The following is a 21,180-nucleotide window of genomic DNA, read 5'->3' on the forward strand; positions in this document are numbered from 1 at the left end:
CACTTACGACGACCGTGGAGCTTGTGTGCGTCACTGAAGCATTTCACAATAAGTTGGCAAGGTGGGGAGCGTGTCCCTGACAAGACCACTCAGCCACTTACAGTAATATTCATGTCTGGCTGAGGATAATGCGGATGCGCAGATCATCGACCGCGGTCGTAACGCGGTTCATCAAGTATCACATCCGGATTCTTAGTGATGCATCTGGACTGGGGGCTGGTTCAGGCATCTAATAATTAGCGAGCTCATCAGTAAAGGTCAGATCCTAACCTTGCGGGGTACTATTTAGTGCGGCCTGCCTCGCCCAGGTGTCCTTGTGGATCTCATCGAAGCCACACGCCCCTCCTACTCACAGGGGCTTCGTTTTGACTGGCTACTCGCTCAGACGCTGATGGCTCGAGCTGCTTGCCACCGCACACAACCAGACCGTATGTTGTAAGACACCGCACTGTACTACACTGCAATATACCATACTACACCACACCACACCGCACTATACCACACCGCACCGCACCGCACTGCACCGCACCGTACTCTAACGTCCACCTGGCAGGCCTTTGTCTACGAATTGTCGGGGTTCGCATAAGTCTCGATGAGCATGTCAAGTAGAATAAGAAATAGGCATATATATACTTGAACCTCGTTGTTTTGAGTTTCCGAATCACTATTGTTTTTTGCTGAGAGTATTCTTAAGTGCCTATTACATTACTCCCAAGCACATGTAAGACATGTACTCACTCTAGTTAAGCTACTAGCAGTGATCTCAATTCCTTGTTAATGGATCACAGCTTGGCCATCTTGACTGAGATGGAGCTCAAGCATCTTCACAATGTGAATACACGACTGTGGGACCTATCGTTCCAAGCAACTTCTGCTGTCGAAATCACTCGGTCATCAATGTCAATTCCTTTTTCACACTCGAGCTCCCCATCGCAACCTACCACGTCGCTCCAATCATGGACACAACAGGCTACTGGTATTACTGAGTCGTCAAATGAACACACCAACCTGTATGGCTATGAGGCTGCGTCAATGTCAGAAGGAAAAATTCCCGTCTCGTTACCTCTATGGCCTACAGAGCAAGTCATCTCGAAAGGCCGTGACAGCAAGTCAAGGTGTGTCACTAAAGCATTATCTCCGTTTCAGTTTCTTATACTTGGCTGGTAGAGGATTCTTATGCCCTAATTGCCGCTCTTATACCAGCAACCGTTCTTACAACGTGAAACGGCACCAGAAGGCGTGCCAAAAGAAAGCCAACAGGTGTCGCGAGGGGGGAAAGACCATAGACATTGAACTTGACTTTTCGGTGGAAGGACAGGGAGTGGCTGAGTCTTCAACGATTGGGTTGACAGGCAAAGCAAGATAGAGAGAGCAGGGCCATAGCAGGGTATGATGAAGCTATTGATGAATGACTAAATAATTGCGGCGACTTGAATGTAGTTAGATTGGAGTTGGATTGGCTACGGTGGGAAAGCTGGCAATGTCAGGGCATAGTATAAATGAGAGCCAGATACTCAATGTTAACTTCATGTTGGAGAATGGCTCGTGGATGACAATACAGCGACCTCGAAAGACTTTCTATTGCGTGCTCTCAAGATGTAGCTGGTCCTCGCTTCAGTTACAGGATTGGCGACTGCTTTCTGTCAACCGATTCATGGCATCGTTAACTGTCAGGCTTCCACGACGAGATCTTCGTCGGAAGTCTGTAGCAAGATGGCTACTTATCGATTGCCAAAGGTTTCCACCATACTACGTCACCATAGTTTCGAATAATCCGTCGGCACAGTACCTGTATCTGTTCGGTCGCTGAGATGTCGTGTTGCCGGATTTTAGTTTCGGTTTAACCATAGCCCGCCAAAACGGTCATGGTCCACCTGAAGATTTGTATTTGGACTGGCCAGGCACCTGTTCTCCAGAGGAAAATGGTATGTCGATGGATTTAAGCGACGCGAGAAGTAAGGCACGGAGGCGGGGGTTCGGAAATCTGCATTTCGGTCATGACTGGGAGTAACCCAGCGCCACAAATCATCGCACACTCGTCCATGGAGAGGGGGCATTGGCAATTGAAGAAGAGAGTAAAACGGCTCCCTGACGGTGGAGCTATGGAAATAGCGACGGACGTTATACGAAAGGAGTGACAGATGAGATGGCGAAGGATGAGACTCAATTAGCGAGACCGAATGTGTTCATACAGCGGCTAAAGAACTTGGAAGAACGGCCATGGAAGCATGAATTGGTGAATTGAAGTCTAAATGTTCAAGAGAAAACAAGGCTCTTGGGGATGAAATGGGAAACACGGTCTATTTAAAGTAGAGACCAACTACCAAGCCTCGTTGGGGGACCCAAGACCTGTCAAAGCATGCGCCTGTCGGTTCATCCAAACAATGACTTGACAGCTGGCAATTAGTAATTTACCCCAAACAATCTTTTTGTGGCCCTTGCAACAGGTTGTCTTGGTCACAGTTTGGGCGGTTCAGCCGGTCGAGTGCCTGTTGGTTGTGTCTGCAGCTGAACATGCGACCAAGGTTCCGCTTCTTTTGACTGGTTCAACCAGTTCTGCATGGCTGGAGAAAGTGCTTGGCAACTGTAAGTAAAGCACGTTTGGCCTGCTGTAGGGGCTTACCGTCGTGCTGGTGTCGGGGTTGCGTTGAACCGATCTTCTCGGCTTGCGTCGTTTCTTGAGGCATCGTTGACTGCACTCGGCCTGTCTTCCACTCCTGTTCAACTCAGTGACGATGTATGGTATGGCGATGATCTTCTGCGCCAAGTTTCTGATTCAAAATAGAGCTTCATTTCGCGGATGTTTGTGTGCTACTTATATAGGCTTCAACAGCTGCTCATTTCTACGACTCGAGTTACATGGCCTTCTATTCAGCACCTCATCGAGCTCCCTCCTGCTTCCTGCTCACGAGCAAACCTGGGACATTTTTTGAGCATGCGAAGAGCAAAGAGCAATTACGTCGGCTCATATACGTTTGTCGCTCGCGGAGCACGCTGTGACTGACTCGTGGCTTGCTTGCTACCCTTGCGGATTGCTCATTCACCGTGCTCAAGAACTCTGCTCGACTGCTGCATAGACAGAAGAGAAAAGGGCTGTCAGACCATGAGCGATGGCGCGTCCTTCAGCTGAATCCGAAAAATGCACCGAGCAAGACAATGGGTCAAGGTCGGCGCTTAGCAAGGCGTTCTGACCAACAGCAGAACATAGATCCGCTATTGCTGACGGCTACGTCACTCACCCAACAAAGAGCCAAGAGACTGGGAGACGGGAATTGTTTTCTCACATAAGGTGAAACATCGCAACATTCGTCTCGCTCTGTTGTCTCTTGCACTTTCACCTGTGTAGCGGCATGCCTCACCAATCGAGGAGGCCGACAACTGCATAGCACGCTCTCTACCATTTACTACCACGGAGCCTGAGACAAGACAGCTAAAAAGCTCACTCTGACTCTAGGCAGTTCTCAATTTTGAGCGAATTCGTCGAGGATTACAGGCCCCAACGCATCAGCCGCACTGCCAGACTTTGCTTGTTCCAGAAATCGGGCTGGGTGCAAGGGCTGAACGGTTTACTCGGAGAAGTGCTCCGTGAACATTTCTTTTTTATCCTACAATATTTCCCCACGGCTGCGATCGACAGTACACTCGCAGGATGTAGCAATACGAAACTGTAAGAGTTTGCTTTTTACATCATCCCTCGCCGAGCGCCCAATGAACACACCAAGATAGTAAATGAGCAACTTCCCAGCGACACTCTCATTGCGATGTAGCGATGACCCCATTGAACATCATTCAGCAATCAGACCTGTGGCCTGGGATGCTCTTGTTGCTGAGCATTCTTGCAACGACTATTTCAATAACCTTCCTTCATGCACACAAGAGGGACGATGTCTCACTCGCACTCTCTGCGACGCGGCCCTCGATCGTCAATCGCTCGAAGCTCGCCAGAAACGACTCTATTGAAACGAGCATCACCGCTCGAAAGGCAATACAGCAGACGAGCGACGACGAAGCATATCCCCGGGCTTCATCGGGTACAGACACAGGCTCAGATACCAAAGTGCTTTGCCAATACTTTTATTATCTATGGCCGTGCTGGGGCCCTTAGCAAAGGGGTTGTCTTGATGGTTAAACCTGCTGGCTATGGACTGCTGCCGAGAGACGTTACGTCCCATCCTTCTTAGCATGACAGTAAAGAACTATTGCCCAACCTTACATTGTATCTTGGTGGGAGCACGATTGGTCAATCCCTTCTGAGGCGTATTGGTGCGAGTAAACCAGCGATCGAATGGGTAATATGAAGAGTTGCCCTGTGATTCCGCACGAGAGTGGTGAGGGCAAGAAAAATAATAGACGATCTCAAGCACGTAAAATTAGCCAATTTTCTCGAAGGCAGGTGTGAAATGTGGTAGAAATAAGCTTAAACCTGTTAGTCTCAAGGTTGTTCAGAAGACGACTGACGACTGTGGCGGATCAAAGTAGTAGCTGCTTGGCTTTCCGCTTAACTTGCTGGAATACGAAGATCAAGGGGATTTGAGGAATATGGGCCCTCGGACATTTCATCTGGCAACAAGAGCATCTGCAGCCAGTTCAAATGTCTAGTCATACAGCACGTGTCATGTTTCTTCTCATTAACGCTTCAGCCAATCTGGCTAGTCACGATCACCAATTCATATACAACCTTAATTTGACGAGACGTCGATGCACTCTGAGTCTGCCTGAGCATATTAATTGGTAGCAAATCAGACAAGGCGGAATCTTGTTGTCTTAATTTGTATATCATAAGATCTCATATGCATTCCCTTCCGAAATAACACCGAGCGTGGAAGCAATATTGCGCGCTTCTCTGATGGCCTCGAGCTGGTGCTGTATATGAAGCCATCCTCAGAATTGCAGCTGAGATATATCTTTGGCTCCCGACTATCTAAGATATGGTTATTATGGGAGCCGACAATAGTTCTCATTGATTAAGCCAGTTCGGCGTGCAGTATGATCTCGCACAGGTCGAAGGCTCACCTGGTGCCTTGCAGAGTGAGATTGATCCTCTGAAGTGAAACTAACTTCCATTTATAGAGCGGCTATGCTACATTTCAGCGCAGACGGGAGAGACCCTCGTCATGAAACCTCTTCTTTTCCGTCTTTTTACTCCGTACCTGACACGCGTCTTCTGGGCGGAATTAAAACTGACATCTAAATCAGTGGATTACTTGCATCCTGTTGTAGGCCAATCATCAAGAGTCGTGTGTTTCCTTCCACCGAAGGTTATCGGGCGAGGTCAATTCTGATTAATGATACTCATTGGATTCATAGCACCACCACCGTAATCCTCACCCGCTCCCCAGAGTTCGTCCACACCTCCAGCACACGACACTCCTGAATCGATCGCAATTGCAGTAGACACGCCTCCAACCACCCCCCATCTTCTCTCCAAGGTTTCAGAGAATCTTCTCTTTTCTTTCATTTCCCTTACCTCTCCATGGCCGCAACTGTCCAATTGCAAAGGTGAACAGCAGCACTTAGAAGCCTAAATAAATAAATAAATACAGCCTGTTGGCCACGATTTTCTGGTGTTTTCCGATAAGTTCTACTTTTCTTAGTAATTTCCTCTTAGTTATCAACATCAAAATGCACGGCAGGTGTTCTCTTTCCAGCTCCTTTGTTAGCCAATATTGCAGTATTGTAAATACGGGATCCCACCTCGCTTCTCTCAATGACGCAGAGCCTCAGCGCCTTCACGACGTCAACAAAGACTTGTGGCAACGTACATTTCTATCAGTTATGGGAAGCGAACATGATAAATCATCTACTCTCAATATAACTTTTGGCCTGCATGGCAATTCCTTGCCTATACTTAACCCGGGATCTCTGCCCCAGCCCCAGCATGCCCATGCATTCCCCAGCCCTAACACCCCAAACCACTATAACTCTGCATCACCACAACCCGCAATTACAGGCCCTGAGCTTAAATCCGAGCCCAATCAGGACGCCACACCAACCCAAGTTCAAAGTCCTCGGTATGTGAATTGATTCGCTGCTTTTAAAAGAATATATTATTTCTGACTTACACCAGGCGATGCGGTAGCAGGCCTTTCTCATGTCCTGATTGTCGCACTTATGCCACCAACCGTAGATACAACTTGAAGCGACACCGAGAGACGCGGCACCGAAAAATGCGACACAGCCATTAAGAGGAAATAGAACCTTCCAATTGAGAAACTTCGATTTTTATGATGATGAATGATGCCTCGGGCGGGAAGCGGTCGACGGACGTACAGGCGCAACGGCAAGGGAATTGAAGACAAGCAAGATGCAGCCGAAGAACTTGGTACAGCGAAGGGAGAACTTATAACTATTTCTTTGTATATTGTTTTTTGGCCTGATCATTTCATATTGAAGCGTGCCCATTAGAGGAAAAACATGTAAACAGATGTATAAAATAGATACTGAATTGACAAAATGGCTTTTAAGCGCAGAGGTTCGGGCATCAAACCACCAAGAGAAGGGAAGATTCAAGCCCGGTTTTTGAAGACGAGAGCGACTTCTGCATCTGGGGCCGTTGTTTATTGAATCTTCAACCCTCCCGCAATTTAGCAAGGCCGCCCAAGCCTTGAAGCAAGCCCATGCATAAGTCAACCGTGGAGATTTTCTCTATTCGCTCGATACAGTGAATTGTCCAAGGAGAATGCGCGGTGTCTTCAATCTTGCTTTCCCATTAAAGATGTTTCTCCCTGGCGATAGCTCGTTGAGACTATAGTATCGATCAATTGCAGCCCACTCGTTCAGCCAGGTTCTTAAATACGGCCGTAGGAATCACACACGAGTCAAGTTAAGAAGCAGAATGTAATCACAATAAATATCTTGATAGTCTTCCATTTTATTTGGCTTTATGACCCTGAAGCCATTTACTTGACGGTTGGAGGTGGATTGAAGAAGCTCAATGAGGGTTCAACCGCACAGCCATGCCCAGTCCATCGGGTATTCCTACGTGGCGTGGGTGCGGCCGCGGCTTTGGTATCTGGCCCTGACTGGAATATCAGTGTATACTTGGTCCATGATGGGCAACCCCGGTCAGGATCCACCACATAAGCATCGGATCCTTGGGGCAGACCCTATTTGGTACCTTTCAATGGGTTGCAGACAGCTACCTCTGCCGTGTCCAGGCTCCGTCATTTCAGCTACAGCTCCGCTTTCCGCGAACTCAAAATCTTCTCCGAACAGGATCCCTTCTGCGGGAGGCAAGTGGGATATTGTCTAACACAGGCAAACAAAAGCAATTAAGCCCCTAACATGAGTTCCTGCTCAGACTTTCCATGCAAGCGACATGAAAGTCACTAGAGATCTCCGAGCGTATCGACCCCCGCGATCCAACTAAACAGCCTGTATGAAGTTAGGGATGTTGAGTAGCAGTGCAGGAGCAACGAAGATAGTCAAGTTTTCAAAGAGCTGTGTTCCATCACTCAGCAGACTGTATAGGAACTCATTTCAGCTTCTCGAATCATTGGCCCCAGAGACAACTTGCGCCTAATAAACGGCGGGCGTGCAGAGCCGCTGCCAGGCCCACATTCCACGCACGTGGTAGCCGCTCCATTGGACTTTTTTTACTGGTGTCGGCTTCGACGGAGCTCAAAGAAGAAGCTTGGCAAAAAGAAGCTTGGCCATGGGAGAAGCTTGGCGTTGGCAGATGGTCATTGCCAAGGCCCACACACCCTGACTTGGCTATGGCCAAGCAATAAGCCAAGAAATGGCAATGATTGAAGAGCAATTGCAGTCATTGCAGCAGCTACCAGAATAAATACATAAATACACATAGGGCATCACCATGTTGACGCTTCCCATCCGTTTTGTCTTCACCTCAATGCCTTTTCAGTATTTACCACCAAGATGCAAGGCATGCCTCCTCACTCAAGCTCATTCGCTAGCAGCGCCCATCATGTCGCAACAGCGGGAAGCGACTTGACGTCCATGGCCGAGGCAGACCCCAAACCACTTCATAATGTGGACGTATATATATGGGAAATCTCTTATCAGTCAGCTACTATCCAGAGACAAATTTCAATGCCATTTTTTTCATCTGCTTCTTCTCCATCTACTACACACTCTCGTACCTCGTCACTGCCTCAACAATCTCCTCAACCACTCATTGAAGACACCGACCAGCATCATTCTGTCTCACCAACAACCCCTGTTACCGTCAACTTGAGGCTCGAAAAATCACTTCCAGAAGAGGCTCTACCAGCTCATAATCAGAGTACTAGGTGTGTCAATTAGAAGCACGGTCATCAAGTCATGGTCTGACAACGAGTTAGCAGGCGGGCTTTATGTCCGAAATGTCGCGCCTATACCAGCAACCGCTCGTTCAATATGAAGCGACATCGAAAAGCCTGCCACAAGAAGGCTACGAGTGGTCGACAAAAAGCTAAAGAGAATCCGAGGTCGAGAGTGTCTGGCACGGCGGCGTTCCGAGGTTGAGGTGAGGGCCTGGAGGCGAATACAAACTTAACAGGTAGGCTGGGAGAGGTGAAGGTCGAAGAGAGGGCTCGACATAAGAACTCAACTGGATGACTGTAAATTTTTATCTGTTTCTCTTAATACTACCTATAAAGTAGCGTAGCGCTCGCTGGAGAACTCGCAAAGTTTATGTACATATAGATGCCCAATTAATGATATCACATTTGGAATAGCTTCACTTGTCAGCGTCTACAAAACCTTCATCTTTGGACCATGTTGAATCACATAATCTGTATAATAGATATATGTTTATTGACACATAACGTCTCCAAGAATTATTCTTGTAGGATCACTCTAGGTTCAGCTTCCTTTGTCTCGCCCTCGAGAGCCTGCCATCCGTATGAGTCCCAATGTCTCCCACAATCTTATAGGGTCACTCTGCAACCTACACTCATAGCACTGATAATGGGGAGCTTATTCTTAAAGCAAGAATCTAGAAGTGACACCTTCGTCTCGATATTATCGATGGCATCGATCACAAGGTCAAGTGCATACCCATCTTCGAGAAGAATTACTTCAGTGAGGTGCAATGCAACTCAAGCATCTTCACATTGTAAGCCAACCCAAGAGTGTCGTTATCACCAATTTCAAGCAAACCGGCCGTGTCATCAATTGACGAGCTGCTCCCTTGAGTAATAGACCTTTTCTTTTTCGCTCTAGGCAGCCATTGCTGTGTCTGTGTCCTTGTTCTTCGGTCGGGAGGATTGGACGAGGTCGAGGTGGCGTCTCGGTTCGGCAACAGCTCTTTGACTGGACCATGTATCACTCGCAGAGACGACATCTTCTGGTTCATTCAGCCAAATTTGGAGCATGACCGAATCTATGACTGGTAAGCTGAGATTTGAAGAAAATGACGAGTAACGCCTTACCTCGAGACTTCTTTTCTTGCTTTGTCTGTTGTTCTGGTGTCGACATGACTGGCTTTGATCAACCACTTTCACAAGGATTAAAGCGATGTTTTTTGCCCTCGACATCTTGCTTTCTCCGCGGTTGGGTCTAGCTGCTTTATACCCTCTCAGTCACACTTCTTATGGACCTTGCAATTGCTCCGGACAGCTCCTCGAGTGCTCACTTACTCGGAGCAAGTGGGAGCTTTGTTGCTCCCAGCTCCGGATACTTAGGCCGGCTACCTACTATTACTACCAGGTGGGTGTACTGCCATGTCAAACAACAGTTGGATTACACCACGGCACTTGGGGAAACGTAAATGGTTGGTCCTGATGAATTCATCAGACACTAACTGAGATCTGCAGGGCTGAGAGGGGGATACCAGGAAAGGGACGCCACTTGAAATGCCCACTGACACCTGTACGCACAATCCAGGTACGTACAACAATAAGCCGAGTCTGCTCAGGCTGAGATGACTTCCAAAATGAGTCATTATTGGCCCATCTTACAGTCGGCGCCAGCATTTGCATCAGCCGACGGAGTTGTGATGTCGTGCTGGCTACAAAACCATCCAAGTCAGTTGAGCACAGGTCAATGGTATAGACTGAACGGCGAGGTGCCCAACCTTCGCAAATAAATCTTTATTAACCTCACATCACGCCAAACCAGCCTGGCAGTATTAAATACCTACGCGGCACGTTGGCGCTACAAAATAAAATAAATACTTCATTATTAGTTACTTAGCCCTATAGCTCTCGTAAACAATTGACAATGCCAGAGAAGCCTTGGGCTTGGAAGAATGTCAGGATCTTGGGAGTGCTATATTGTGGAGGTAAATAATAATTGAAGAGAGTCCACCTCAACACCCGAGTTGCGCCCTCGCATTATCCAAGCACCTACGTTACCTACTGACCGCTTGGGGAGTGTCGCTTAGGGACTTGAGGGAGTGTGATTAAGTCGGCTAGTCGGACATATCAGACGGCCCGTTGGTCGCCCAAAGAGCGTCCGATAATCGTGGGTGAGAGCTTAAATGACCACACTAAGGGACACCCTGGACCCAAAAGCGCCAATGAGGCAGACTTTTGAGAGGCGACCACAGATTTGTGGCCAATGAAGCAGCGGTGACCACAGATTTGTGGTCAAAGGGGACTATAAGTACCCACCAGAAGAGGCTCTAACAAACAACTAAAACCGTCGTATAAGACCAGTATATTAGATCGGTCCCCTATTCGATGGCATCACTTCTCTTTCTCAATGAGCTTCATTTCTGTTACGTATCTATATCCTGCGAATATTCTACAGTTTGGGAAGCCCACGTCAGACTTCGGTTGGGTTATCGATTCTGCACTAACATCCTACACTGCCCAAATCCCAATACATAACTTTCGGCCCTTCATACATTCTTTCCTGCTATCCGAAAATTGAGGGTCATGATGTCAAGGAACCCAGATGTCTCCCTGCGGACCCTTTCGGCCGCTGACGGGTTCCTCGCTGGGCTTATCTACCTTGGTGCAACGAAACAAGCCACGACCCAAAACCGAGTCACTGGTCGTTTTACCCCCACTAACCAATCGTGGAGATGCCTTGAGAGGATTTGGATCAATCTCGAAACTGTTCACAGTGGCATGTTGGAGCTGGTTCCCATATTGAGTCTCCGAGGTATCGACAATACCCTTGACTCTTTCATCAGCCCAGTACTGTTCTTCCAGGCTGTTACTTTGTCGCTTCGAAACATTTTGATTGGCCGGCCACCCAACACTTTTGGTGACGTTATTACTCTCTTCTGTCTGTCGCACGAGGTGTCCCGCCATCTCAGAAGCAGCCACAATTCGACGATGAGTGATCCTAAACTTGACATTGGTCAATGGGGAAATGCCATCAGCAAATACGATCATCGACAAGCATTCTCCAGTCTAATTCGGGCGTTGCTCCCGGAAATAGCGGCCCCAACCCCGCCTCCGAGCTTACTGGACCCTGTAACGGCGGATTACAACCATACTCTGCACCTCATGGCCACTCACCAAGATACACAACTTAAACCGCCTTCTCAAGGAAGCGAACTCATTGGCACTTCTTTACAATACAGTGGTGTGCCGCCAAACCTACTCAGTCTCATTGAATCCCAGCCTACAGAGCAAGAAGCGCACGATGACCTTTACACCTTTATTGGGGAGACAGGGTTCCAGACTCTAGCCCCGTTAGATCCACACGGATCGGCCCTTGTCGCTAACTTCACGCTCTTTCTGGAGCAATACGGAGACCTGTTCCAGAACCTTTCCGGGAGTTGGGTAACAGCAAAGAACCAGTATTCACCTTCATCTGCTCTCAATCGGGAAGTGCCCCAGAGCAATGATGTCAGCTCATACTTGCAACGCATGCAACAAGATGGATCCTTTCAAGATTCATCCTCAACGGGCATTCTTTCCATTGTCGATACATTCATCCAGCTTGGGTACCTGCAAACCCCCAAAGACGTCCAAGAGTACATGATCATCGTTGGCAAGGTACAGAGACACGATACTGAATATGACCTTCGCGCAGCTGACGCGAAATCTAGGAAATTATACCCGACAGAGAATATGTAAATTTCGTTGCGAATACCCTTGGGATGGCTTTCCCCTCAGGCTCCAGAAGCCCCTCTACACCACGCGCTACAGGGCCAGCGCCGTACGTCAAATCATAGACCGCCTGTAATACGATGACTAACATAATGTATACCAGAAGAAGGTTCTCTTGTTCCATATGTCGGAAACGATTCACAAGAAAGAACAATATGCAGCGACACCGGAATAGCGTTCACAAACATGAAGCTGGCAGCGATTGTCTGACGGGACCTAGCACGAAGGACATTCTGTTATAAACAAACCTACATGATGGCTAGCCCGAATTTAGATAAACACATGGATGTAAAAGGTCGTATTAACGTCTCCTTTTCGTTTTCATTCGATTGAGACAATGTCATTCAGTTATGCGGGCCTACGCTACCCTCAATTCTTCTTGTTGCTCTGGTGAGCTTTGTGTTCGCGGTTTGAAGTCTCGGCCAAGTGATGGCCCGATCGGATGACGTGATATCTTGAGACCTTTCCAAACAGGTACCAAGCATGGCAAATCGTTGTTCGAGCATGTATCAATGTCTCTCGGACCTCGTCGTGGTGCCGACTATGTCCCCGCGAGATCCTGCATAAGAGACTTGGTGGTATCCGTAGTGTGACCTAGTTCTTTGAATAGGGACATCAATCAGATCTCTACCGCGCTGTACAACACTTTTGAGGGTAGCCCCAATCAGGTGACCCACATATCTATTCTTGAGGCGACTATGATCTCTAATCTATCATCGGTGGTCTCGTTCGTGCGTTGGAGCATATTAAGTCGCTGGAGCAAAGTTGTCAAGTACACCGATTGAAAGTCTCTGGAAAACACGATGCCCGCTCTTCCGGCCCACATTATGGGTTGAGCTATGAAAACATGCATATGTGTCGTAGGAACTGAGCAATGCCGTGCGCCTCACTTTTTCTGTACATAAGTAACCCGAGCTAGACCTCTGACACTTTACTGAGATATTCTCCTGATCAAAGGTATAAGAGTAATCTCTTCTTGCCATTCTCCGTCGCTAAAAACTTGCTTGTCAATTTTTCAATCACTCATGGACACAACACAAAGCTCATCAAATACCACTGCCATCGTGGCAATTGACGGTTTACATGCAAGCCTGATTTACCTCGGTGAGACACACCCCAGTACCACTCGCACCGAACTACAGAGCCCGGTGCGTTGGAGATCTATCCTTGACCTCCGCATAGAGATCGAAAAACACTGGGAAAGCCTGATCAGCCTTACACAAAAACAAGATCTACCAGGCCTTGGCATAATTCTCGAATCCTTCCCTACTTCTGCTCACTTATACGAGGCCGCCATCTTCACCTTTCGCAACATCTCAATAGGATTAAAGCCTGACTCTCTAGAGAATATATTTGCGATTTTCAGCTTATCCTATGTTGCTTCAATATGTTCCCAAAGAATGAGCAAGCCAGAAATTGACAACATTTTCCACGACATCAATATTTGGCGGGACTCAATTGCCTTTCCTCAGCATCGACAATTATTCAATGATCTCATTCAACGGCTTCGGATGGGCATGACAACATCCTTGTTCCAAACAGAACATTTCTTATATTCAGTCTCCCCATTCAATGGCCAGTATTACATGGGGCCCCAGGGTGTAACCATGCACGATATCTCATTATTCGGCGATTTTTCCGACCCGTTCTGGGGAGATCATTTCGACGTGCCACGTTCTCCCCCGGGGCCCAATTTCCAGGTGGCAGGCCCTGAAGGGATATCCCGCACTGTACCTGACACTCCAGAGCTCCAACTGCCATCTGGAGAAGATCTGCGCCAATCGGCAGTCATGAACATCCTGACAAGCTTCATCGCCAATTGTGGAGATCTAATGGACATTCTCAGTGGACATGGAGTGACCACGAAAGGGCCCCATTCTGATGTTTCTTTGGAGGTAAAGAACTTCACCCAGGCTCTAAGGCGACATGATTCCTTCGGAGACCCATCTGCTCGTGGAATACTCGCCATTGTAGACAGATTTGTGGACCTGAATTATTTCCAGAGCATCGACGAAATCCGAGACTACATAATAATAGTCGGAAAGGTATGGTGTTGAACCATGTTCAGAGCACAGAAGAAGACTAATATGATGTAGGAAATGCTGCACAGCGGTCAGACCTTTGCAAAAGTCTGCAAAGCCGTCTATTCGTCCACAGAGATGACAAAGACACCCCAAGTAGTACGACGTCAGCACGCAAGGCGTCCGCTAGATCGCAAGCTGTAAGTCTGCCAAGACGCGATGAGCGTATACAAATTGACAGGCAACCCGCTTCAGGAAAAAGATACCATGTGACCAATGCGGAGAAGAATTCACACGGAAGACCAATATGAGACGACACATTGCCAGGAAACATGCAAACCACAGTGCGTCCGATGCGCCGATGGTGTCTGTGCGTACTGGGTAGCAGATGGTGAAGAGTTAGGCGACAGTATATGGCACAAGACATTTGAGGTTTACAATTGACGTTCGGGCTATAAGAAGAGGCGGAATGAGATATTTGTACCATATGAGATCTCGCTGCTGGAAATTATGTCTCAACTTACAACTCGAAGGTATTGATTGACTTGGTGTATTTCCTGATATCTAAAATAGCGTAAAGTTCTCACACTTGGGACTACGCGCCTTGAACTTGACTATCATGGCGAGTCAACCCCTACCGGTTTTCAATTCCATAAAAATAATAAAAGAAAACAAAGGAGTGAATTTTCAATAGCGAGTAAGAAGCAATAGATCTCCATGATAGATACAACTATCGACAAGCTATAACTATTCGTCATCGTCGTTGGTTGTGGAGATCTCGGCTCGCACTCATAGCAGCTTTTGTGTATTCGATTGACCGAAGACCTGGAATTTGATCAGGTGATTCTGGGCTCACTCGGTGCTGGATAAGGCCCGCTGAAGCCCGCTGTTGCAGTGTTGCAGTGTATCTCCTTGTATCTCCTTGAAGGCGATAACATATGTGGGTCTACGCTAAAAGGCACACAAGGGTTAATAGCAAATCGCTTAGCTAATTTAAGCAAATATACTGTACCATTGGGTCATTCTGGAATTTCATTTCAACCCTCTCCTTTTTCAAGCAACCACGAGCATTCAAGATCTTGGACACGGCCACAGACCCATTGCAAAATGCCCTAAAACTTAATACCGCGGTAGCCCGCCGTCTTCTGGCTATGATATAAATATGGAAGAAGTACAAGATTCCTCGAAATGTTGAAATTGCAAGCTATTTCAGTTTTACCTAACATCTCTTAACATCTTTCCCATGGACTCATACAGCCCCAACAAGGAAGCCATCTCCGCGGTCGATGGTTTGCTCGCGTGCCTTATCTACCTTGACGAGACCGGCTCAGAGCCGACGGACCCACTTGTTCGTAGTCTCCGGCAACAAACCGGCCATTACTGGGAGAGCCTTACACGACTTGCATCCACTCATACTATCCCTTGCTTCACTGCCCTCTACAATTCTTTTGACTCCCGCACACACTTCTACGAAGTAGCCATCTTCACCTTTCGCAACATACTGGTGGGCATCAAACCACATTCACTCAATAACATCTTCCCGCTCTGTAGCTTGTCCTACATTGCTTCATGCTGCCTGCAAAACCACGATAATGTCTTCGATATTGAAGTCTGGCGAAGTGCGATCCTTGATCCCGAGGAGCGTCAAACTTTCAGTAATTTAGCGGGCATTGTTTGGCCACAAGTACCATCAATATTAACTGATGATCCTCTCGAGCCCCAGCTGCTGACACTCTTGTTGGGGGCTTCTACCTACCAAAACCCATCCGCTCAAAGCTCAACACTTGGATTCGACTTCATGCAAGATGAATCGCTGCTCAATGATTTGTCCGATCCGTTTTTGGATTTTAATGCAATACCCGATTCGCCAGTCGCGTTTGGCATCGAGATATCGCAGCCAACTTCGAGTAGTCTCCAAGGCTTACAAGGTTCAGCGATCGTGTCTAACCTTATCTCCTTCCTGACAGAATGTGGGGATTTCCTCCACGTTTTCTCCGGGCGTGCGGTAACAACCAAAGACTTGTACTCTTGTATCGCCTTTATTCAGGGAGGGGCAAGGGTCAAAAGTGTGATCAACACTTGTTTGAAACGTCTAAAAAGCGATGAGACTTCCCAAAGTCTGTCTGCGGTGGGAATCTTGTACATTGTAGAGAGATTTGTCGCCCTCGGGTATCTACAGACCCCAGAAGAGCTGCGAAAGTACATGTTGTGCGTCGGACGGGTAAGTGGTCAATCGCCTCCAAAAACGGGCGCACCATCGGACTGATAAGTCTCAGGCAGTCATACTTGAAGACGAAGCTCTTGCGGAGTTTTGCCAGACAGTGCGTGAAACGACAGCCACTGTTTCAAGTCCTCTAACTCCTCCACGTGGAGGTGGCCGACGACTCAAGGAACTCAGATTGATCCCGCGTCGGTAAGTTACTTCTCTTGTCTATCCGTCGTGATCGTATAGCTTACGAACATTGTGATTGATCAGAGTGATTCCATGTGAAGTGTGCGGTCGATTATTTTCGAGAACATACAACAAGAACCGACATGTCGAGACCAAACATCCTCGGTCCCAGCTCAGCCCAAGCGCCAATGGGTTGGTCCAGGGTAGCATGCGATTGACAGCTTAGGATGGCGAATGGTTCACAAAGTGAGGAGGATATCCGCGGTTTTTGTATTTTATAGCGTACGGTTTTTAATTACGCGGAAACGTTTTACGCGTAAAGTGGTTTGGTGTAGCAGTTCAGCTGCTGAAGCAGGTTGGGCGTTGCCAGAATATTTAGGTACCTAGACGGTGATACACGCTCGTTATTGCTGGGAATTTATCGGATGTTTTATAAATCACTGGCGACTGACACTGATTCATTCATCGCGACCTCTCACAGCGCAATCATTTATGGTAATGAGATCATCCACAATTTGGGCTTTCAGTTGTATCTTATAGCATGTGACAACGTTCACCCCGAACTCTACGGCAGCAACGGCGGTGTGATCTTTGAGCGACGTAACACCATGGCAGTGCCATGTAAACACGCGTCGAAAATCCGCCGAAATTCCCGACAACAAGCGATCGATATCGCCATATTTGCCTCGTTGTTCTCGTCATGAGTGATGCAAACAGTCAAGTTTGTGATGATCAACTACCGACAGGGCCCCGCGGGAGGCCTCGGGCCCTGGTCGGTTGGTAATTTGAGTTTATCTACAAGAGACTTAGCGAACGCCGGGGTTAAACGCGTTTAAGATTAAAGATCTGAATAAGCACAAATGCCAATAAAATCACCGACCGTGGAGCGGAATCGAGGCTTGGCCAAGCACACGACAGTTGCCGCGTGGCTGCCAACCTGGTTCTATACATGTATTCCAAAATAGCAGCACACGATACTGAAACAAGCTTAAGTCCCAGGTACAGCGCAGCAAAACAGGTGCCTCTAGCCGGAATGGCATCGCCACAAGAGAGTCAGTGAAACAGTTGGAGTGGATCTGAGGGTTACACCTGAGAGGTCGATGATGGAATTGCGGCTGGTGATGACATGTAAAAGATGGCGCAGACCTTGGAAGGGCCTAAGATCGGCGCAGGGATGAGCTGAATAGCGGGCTGTGGTTGGGTGATGGGGGTGGGACATGACGCAGTGCGCTATGATGCTTCATGCAGGGCCTGAAATGACAGGAGAGAAAGCAGGCAATCAAGCTGAGGGAGGCAGGGGAGCCGAGAGCTATATCAAGGAGAGGATCTGCACTCGTTTCTCTCCTCCATCATTCTCAGTCACTCACCTAAACAACTACTTCTCTTCCTCAACCATTCAACCAGTCCATCAATACATCTTCATCACATAACCACAACTAAACCTACACACAACAACAACACTCAAGATGCTCTACACACAAGTCGCCCTCCTCGCAGCCGCAACCCTCGTCGCCGGCAACGCAGCCCCCCAGCCCGAAATCACCCAACCCGCCGTCCTCCCTCGCGACATCATCCCCGACGACGTCAAGTCCTGGGTCGAGAGCAAAGCCTCCGCCGCCGGCGCGGACGTCGACGACTGGGTCAAGAGCCACTACTCCGAAGCCGAACAATGGGCCTCCTCTAACGGCGGCGACGCCAAGACCTGGATTGAGGGTCAAGCCTCGCGCGCCAGCACTGCTCTTGATGGAATCAGCTCCAAGGTCCGCACTGCTATCGATGAGGCTAGTGCTAGTGCCTCTGCGGCTACGAACAACGACAATGCTGCTGCTACTGTTGGTGGTGGACAGGCTGGTGTTGTTGCGTTCATGGCGGCTGTTGGTGCTGCCGTCTTTGCTTTCATGGCTTAAGCGCTTCATGACTTGTTTTACTTGCGACACCTTGATACCTTACGCGGCATGGACTTCAATTTGCATCGGAGTTTACGGAACCCTGGGGCATAGAGAACGGCGACATTTAGAATGTGTGGTCGGGAATGGCTCGGTCAGGGAATGGGAATGGATTGACGCTGAATCATGAGAGCGACAAAGAGTTAGAAACAATTTCACGCATACGAACCTTCAATCGCCTTGACAATGTGGTGACTGTGTGGTATTGCCCGTGGCGAGTAACTTGTCTAACTCGGCAAACCGCCTGTGACCTGATGCATTTGTTCTATGATAATGCTCATCTAAATAATATACAATTCTATACCCAGTATCCAAACAAACAATGAGTCGCGATTCTATCCATCGTTACTTTTTACAACATTATCCACATGTTCATCACTATTTACCCCTCAGCTGCAACCCATATGGCGCAAGCTGTTCCGCCGTAACCCTCGTCGGCGCCTTGACAAACGGATCATCACCCTTCATCGTCTTCGGAAACGCAATCACATCCCTCACGGTAGTCGTATCCGTCAAAAGCGCAACCAACCGATCAAAGCCCAGCGCAAATCCCGCATGTGGCGGACACCCTGCCTTAAGCGCATCAAACAAATGCGCAAAGTCCTCGATCCTACTGTCCTTCATCTTGAGGATATCCCGCATGATGAACTCCTGCACGGTGGGAATGTGGATACGCTCGCTGCCGCCGCCGACTTCTACGCCGTTGAGGACGAGATCGTATGCTGCGCTCTTGGCCTGCAATGGATCTGTGAAGAGGAGTTCGAGGTCGTGTTTCGACTTCGGCGCTGTGAAGGGGTGGTGCGCTGCTGCAATGCCGGCGGAGCCTTCTTGGCCTGGATCGTTGTCCTCGCCGGTGGGTTTGAACATGGGAAAGTCGATTACCCAGACGAATTGCATTGAGTCGGGAGTACCGGGTGCGGGGAGGTCTTCTACGAGGCCGTTGGCGAGAAGCTTCTTGTACAGCTCGTTGCGGATTTCGCCGATTGCTGTGGAGGCGCGGTAGTATTGACCCTTTGGCTTCTCGCGGGCCTGGAAGACGAGAATATCACCCTCTAGGACACCCTTTCCGCCAGTTGCGATGTTGACGATTTCGTCGCATTCTACACCGAGTGAAGAGAAACCGCCGCGGGGTTGTCGCGAGTCACAGACTAGTATCACTGGCATGCCATCTTTGTTCTCGCGAAGGTGTTTCGGTAGTGATTCGATGAACTCTTCAGTGAAGCGCTTTGGTCTTGGGATGTCGTCTTCGAGATCTTTGACGGGGATGTGGAAGGCTTCGATGAGGGGGTCTTGAAGGTATGTCATCATGCTGGCGAACTGCTCGCACATTTCGTTCGGTATCGCGTGGATCTGGAAGTGTTAGTGATGGATTGACACGGGGAAGATGCGACGTACTCTTCCTGGGAGGCGCAAGTCTGGCTTGTCGGTTCCGTACATCGAAATGCACTCTTGGAACGTAAGTGTCGTGACCTTGTGCTGAACCGGTTCATCGGCAGGACGAGAACCTTCAGGAATGTCTGCAATCACAGGCACACGACTTCCCCGGATGTTCTTGTAGCTATGCGCAGGCCGCAAAGCCTCCAGCGACCGCAGCACAATATCCGTGACATCCTTCCTCACCACCTCAGCATTCGCAAACGCCCACTCCATATCAAGCTGCGTAAACTCAGGTTGTCGATCCGTACGAGCGTCCTCATCACGATAGCAGCGCGCCCACTGCATGTATCGCGAAACACCACTGGCCATGAGGACCTGCTTGTACTGCTGGGGACTTTGTGTGAGAGCATATGCGAAACCGGGTCGGCGGGTTGGTACGAGGAATTCCCGTGCGCCTTCGGGCGTTGACTTGAATAGTGTTGGAGTCTCGATATCTGTGAAGCCCTTCTCTTGCAGACCAGCTGTCAATTGTCCCTTGAGCCATGATCGGAATTGAAGTCTGGCTAGGAGCTCTGGGTGGTGGCGGAGCTGGTAATGGCGCTTGGTATCGGGGAATATGACGTCGGGTGTCACAATGAGGTTTTGCTGTACGTTGTTCAATGGTCGGATATCTTTGACGTAAAAGGTTCGCTTGGAGGGTTGCTTCTCGGCGTCTGGGCTTGGGTTCGCCTCGCTTTCGGTGCTAACGACGACTGGACTTGTGGCACGAATGCTTCGAAAGAGAGCAGATGCTTCGGGGTATTTCGTCGAGTCAGCGCATAGCTGAATGACTTCACCGGATGGTAGAACAAGATCGGCGAATGAGAGCTTTGACGACATGTTCCTCCTCTTATTCATGAACCCTGCATACTGCCCGCTGGCACCAGGCGTAGTCGGTATACCCGCATTGCTATCTGGCGCACGTTAGCACCGACCTAGCGGGCATTGTAGTCGTCGTACACTGATCCCAGAGCTTGAGAACATCGTCTTTGGTGGGCTGAGCTTTTGAGTAGGCGATGGAGGAGTGGCTGAAGCTTCGGGGGAGGAATTGTCGGCTGCGCAGAGGAATTAAGGATCGAGTGCATGTGCTGAAGCGCAAGGAGGCGTGACATCGAGAGAGAGGGAGCGCCATGGCTATTGTTGTGTCAATTGAGGCATTGGATTGTTTGGAGGAGGATGGTGGGCCGATTGACATGGAATTTCGTGGTGAGCTTCGGTGAGAGGGGCTTATCGATAAGGGACCGCTCCTCGGCTGCCCTTCTGCACCACAGACGACAGCACGTTACACTGACCTGACTCTATAAACGGAGGACAGCGCTTTGACAATGGAGACGGGAGAGATTCCATGGCTGAAGGCGGCTCATCTGACATTCCCTCGCGTGCGCCAGGGTTCT

General features: G+C 48.8%; 7 protein-coding genes across 7 annotated transcripts; 5 read left to right on the forward strand and 2 right to left on the reverse strand.

The window, feature by feature from the left end:
• Nucleotides 1–5,622: 5,622 nt before the first annotated feature.
• FMAN_03529 (uncharacterized protein) lies at nucleotides 5,623–6,185 on the forward strand (the record flags this gene model as incomplete). Its single annotated transcript, XM_041832358.1, has 2 exons — nucleotides 5,623–6,011; nucleotides 6,068–6,185. The coding sequence occupies 2 exons, from the start codon at nucleotides 5,623–5,625 to the stop codon at nucleotides 6,183–6,185; spliced, it is 507 nt and encodes a 168-aa protein (XP_041682830.1).
• A 2,976-nt stretch (nucleotides 6,186–9,161) lies between these two features.
• On the reverse strand, nucleotides 9,162–9,420 carry FMAN_03530 (uncharacterized protein; the record flags this gene model as incomplete). Its single annotated transcript, XM_041832359.1, has 2 exons — nucleotides 9,162–9,325; nucleotides 9,375–9,420. 2 exons carry the CDS (start codon nucleotides 9,418–9,420, stop codon nucleotides 9,162–9,164), a joined length of 210 nt encoding a protein of 69 aa, XP_041682831.1.
• A 1,406-nt stretch (nucleotides 9,421–10,826) lies between these two features.
• Nucleotides 10,827–11,978, forward strand: FMAN_03531 (uncharacterized protein; the record flags this gene model as incomplete). The annotated part of the gene is made up of 1 exon (XM_041832360.1): nucleotides 10,827–11,978. The coding sequence occupies one exon, from the start codon at nucleotides 10,827–10,829 to the stop codon at nucleotides 11,976–11,978; it is 1,152 nt and encodes a 383-aa protein (XP_041682832.1).
• A 1,058-nt stretch (nucleotides 11,979–13,036) lies between these two features.
• FMAN_03532 (uncharacterized protein) lies at nucleotides 13,037–14,417 on the forward strand (the record flags this gene model as incomplete). Its single annotated transcript, XM_041832361.1, has 3 exons — nucleotides 13,037–14,056; nucleotides 14,108–14,232; nucleotides 14,288–14,417. The coding sequence occupies 3 exons, from the start codon at nucleotides 13,037–13,039 to the stop codon at nucleotides 14,415–14,417; spliced, it is 1,275 nt and encodes a 424-aa protein (XP_041682833.1).
• Nucleotides 14,418–15,275: 858 nt separating this feature from the next.
• Nucleotides 15,276–16,650, forward strand: FMAN_03533 (uncharacterized protein; the record flags this gene model as incomplete). The annotated part of the gene is made up of 3 exons (XM_041832362.1): nucleotides 15,276–16,253; nucleotides 16,309–16,445; nucleotides 16,509–16,650. The coding sequence occupies 3 exons, from the start codon at nucleotides 15,276–15,278 to the stop codon at nucleotides 16,648–16,650; spliced, it is 1,257 nt and encodes a 418-aa protein (XP_041682834.1).
• A 1,240-nt stretch (nucleotides 16,651–17,890) lies between these two features.
• FMAN_03534 (uncharacterized protein) lies at nucleotides 17,891–18,331 on the forward strand (the record flags this gene model as incomplete). The annotated part of the gene is made up of 1 exon (XM_041832364.1): nucleotides 17,891–18,331. The coding sequence occupies one exon, from the start codon at nucleotides 17,891–17,893 to the stop codon at nucleotides 18,329–18,331; it is 441 nt and encodes a 146-aa protein (XP_041682835.1).
• A 417-nt stretch (nucleotides 18,332–18,748) lies between these two features.
• Nucleotides 18,749–20,918, reverse strand: FMAN_03535 (uncharacterized protein; the record flags this gene model as incomplete). The annotated part of the gene is made up of 3 exons (XM_041832365.1): nucleotides 18,749–19,720; nucleotides 19,766–20,700; nucleotides 20,747–20,918. 3 exons carry the CDS (start codon nucleotides 20,916–20,918, stop codon nucleotides 18,749–18,751), a joined length of 2,079 nt encoding a protein of 692 aa, XP_041682836.1.
• Between the last annotated feature and the right edge of the window lie 262 nt (nucleotides 20,919–21,180).

This window comes from Fusarium mangiferae, assembly GCF_900044065.1.
Source record: "Fusarium mangiferae strain MRC7560 genome assembly, contig: FMAN_scaffold006, whole genome shotgun sequence".
Taxonomy (NCBI): domain Eukaryota; kingdom Fungi; phylum Ascomycota; class Sordariomycetes; order Hypocreales; family Nectriaceae; genus Fusarium; species Fusarium mangiferae.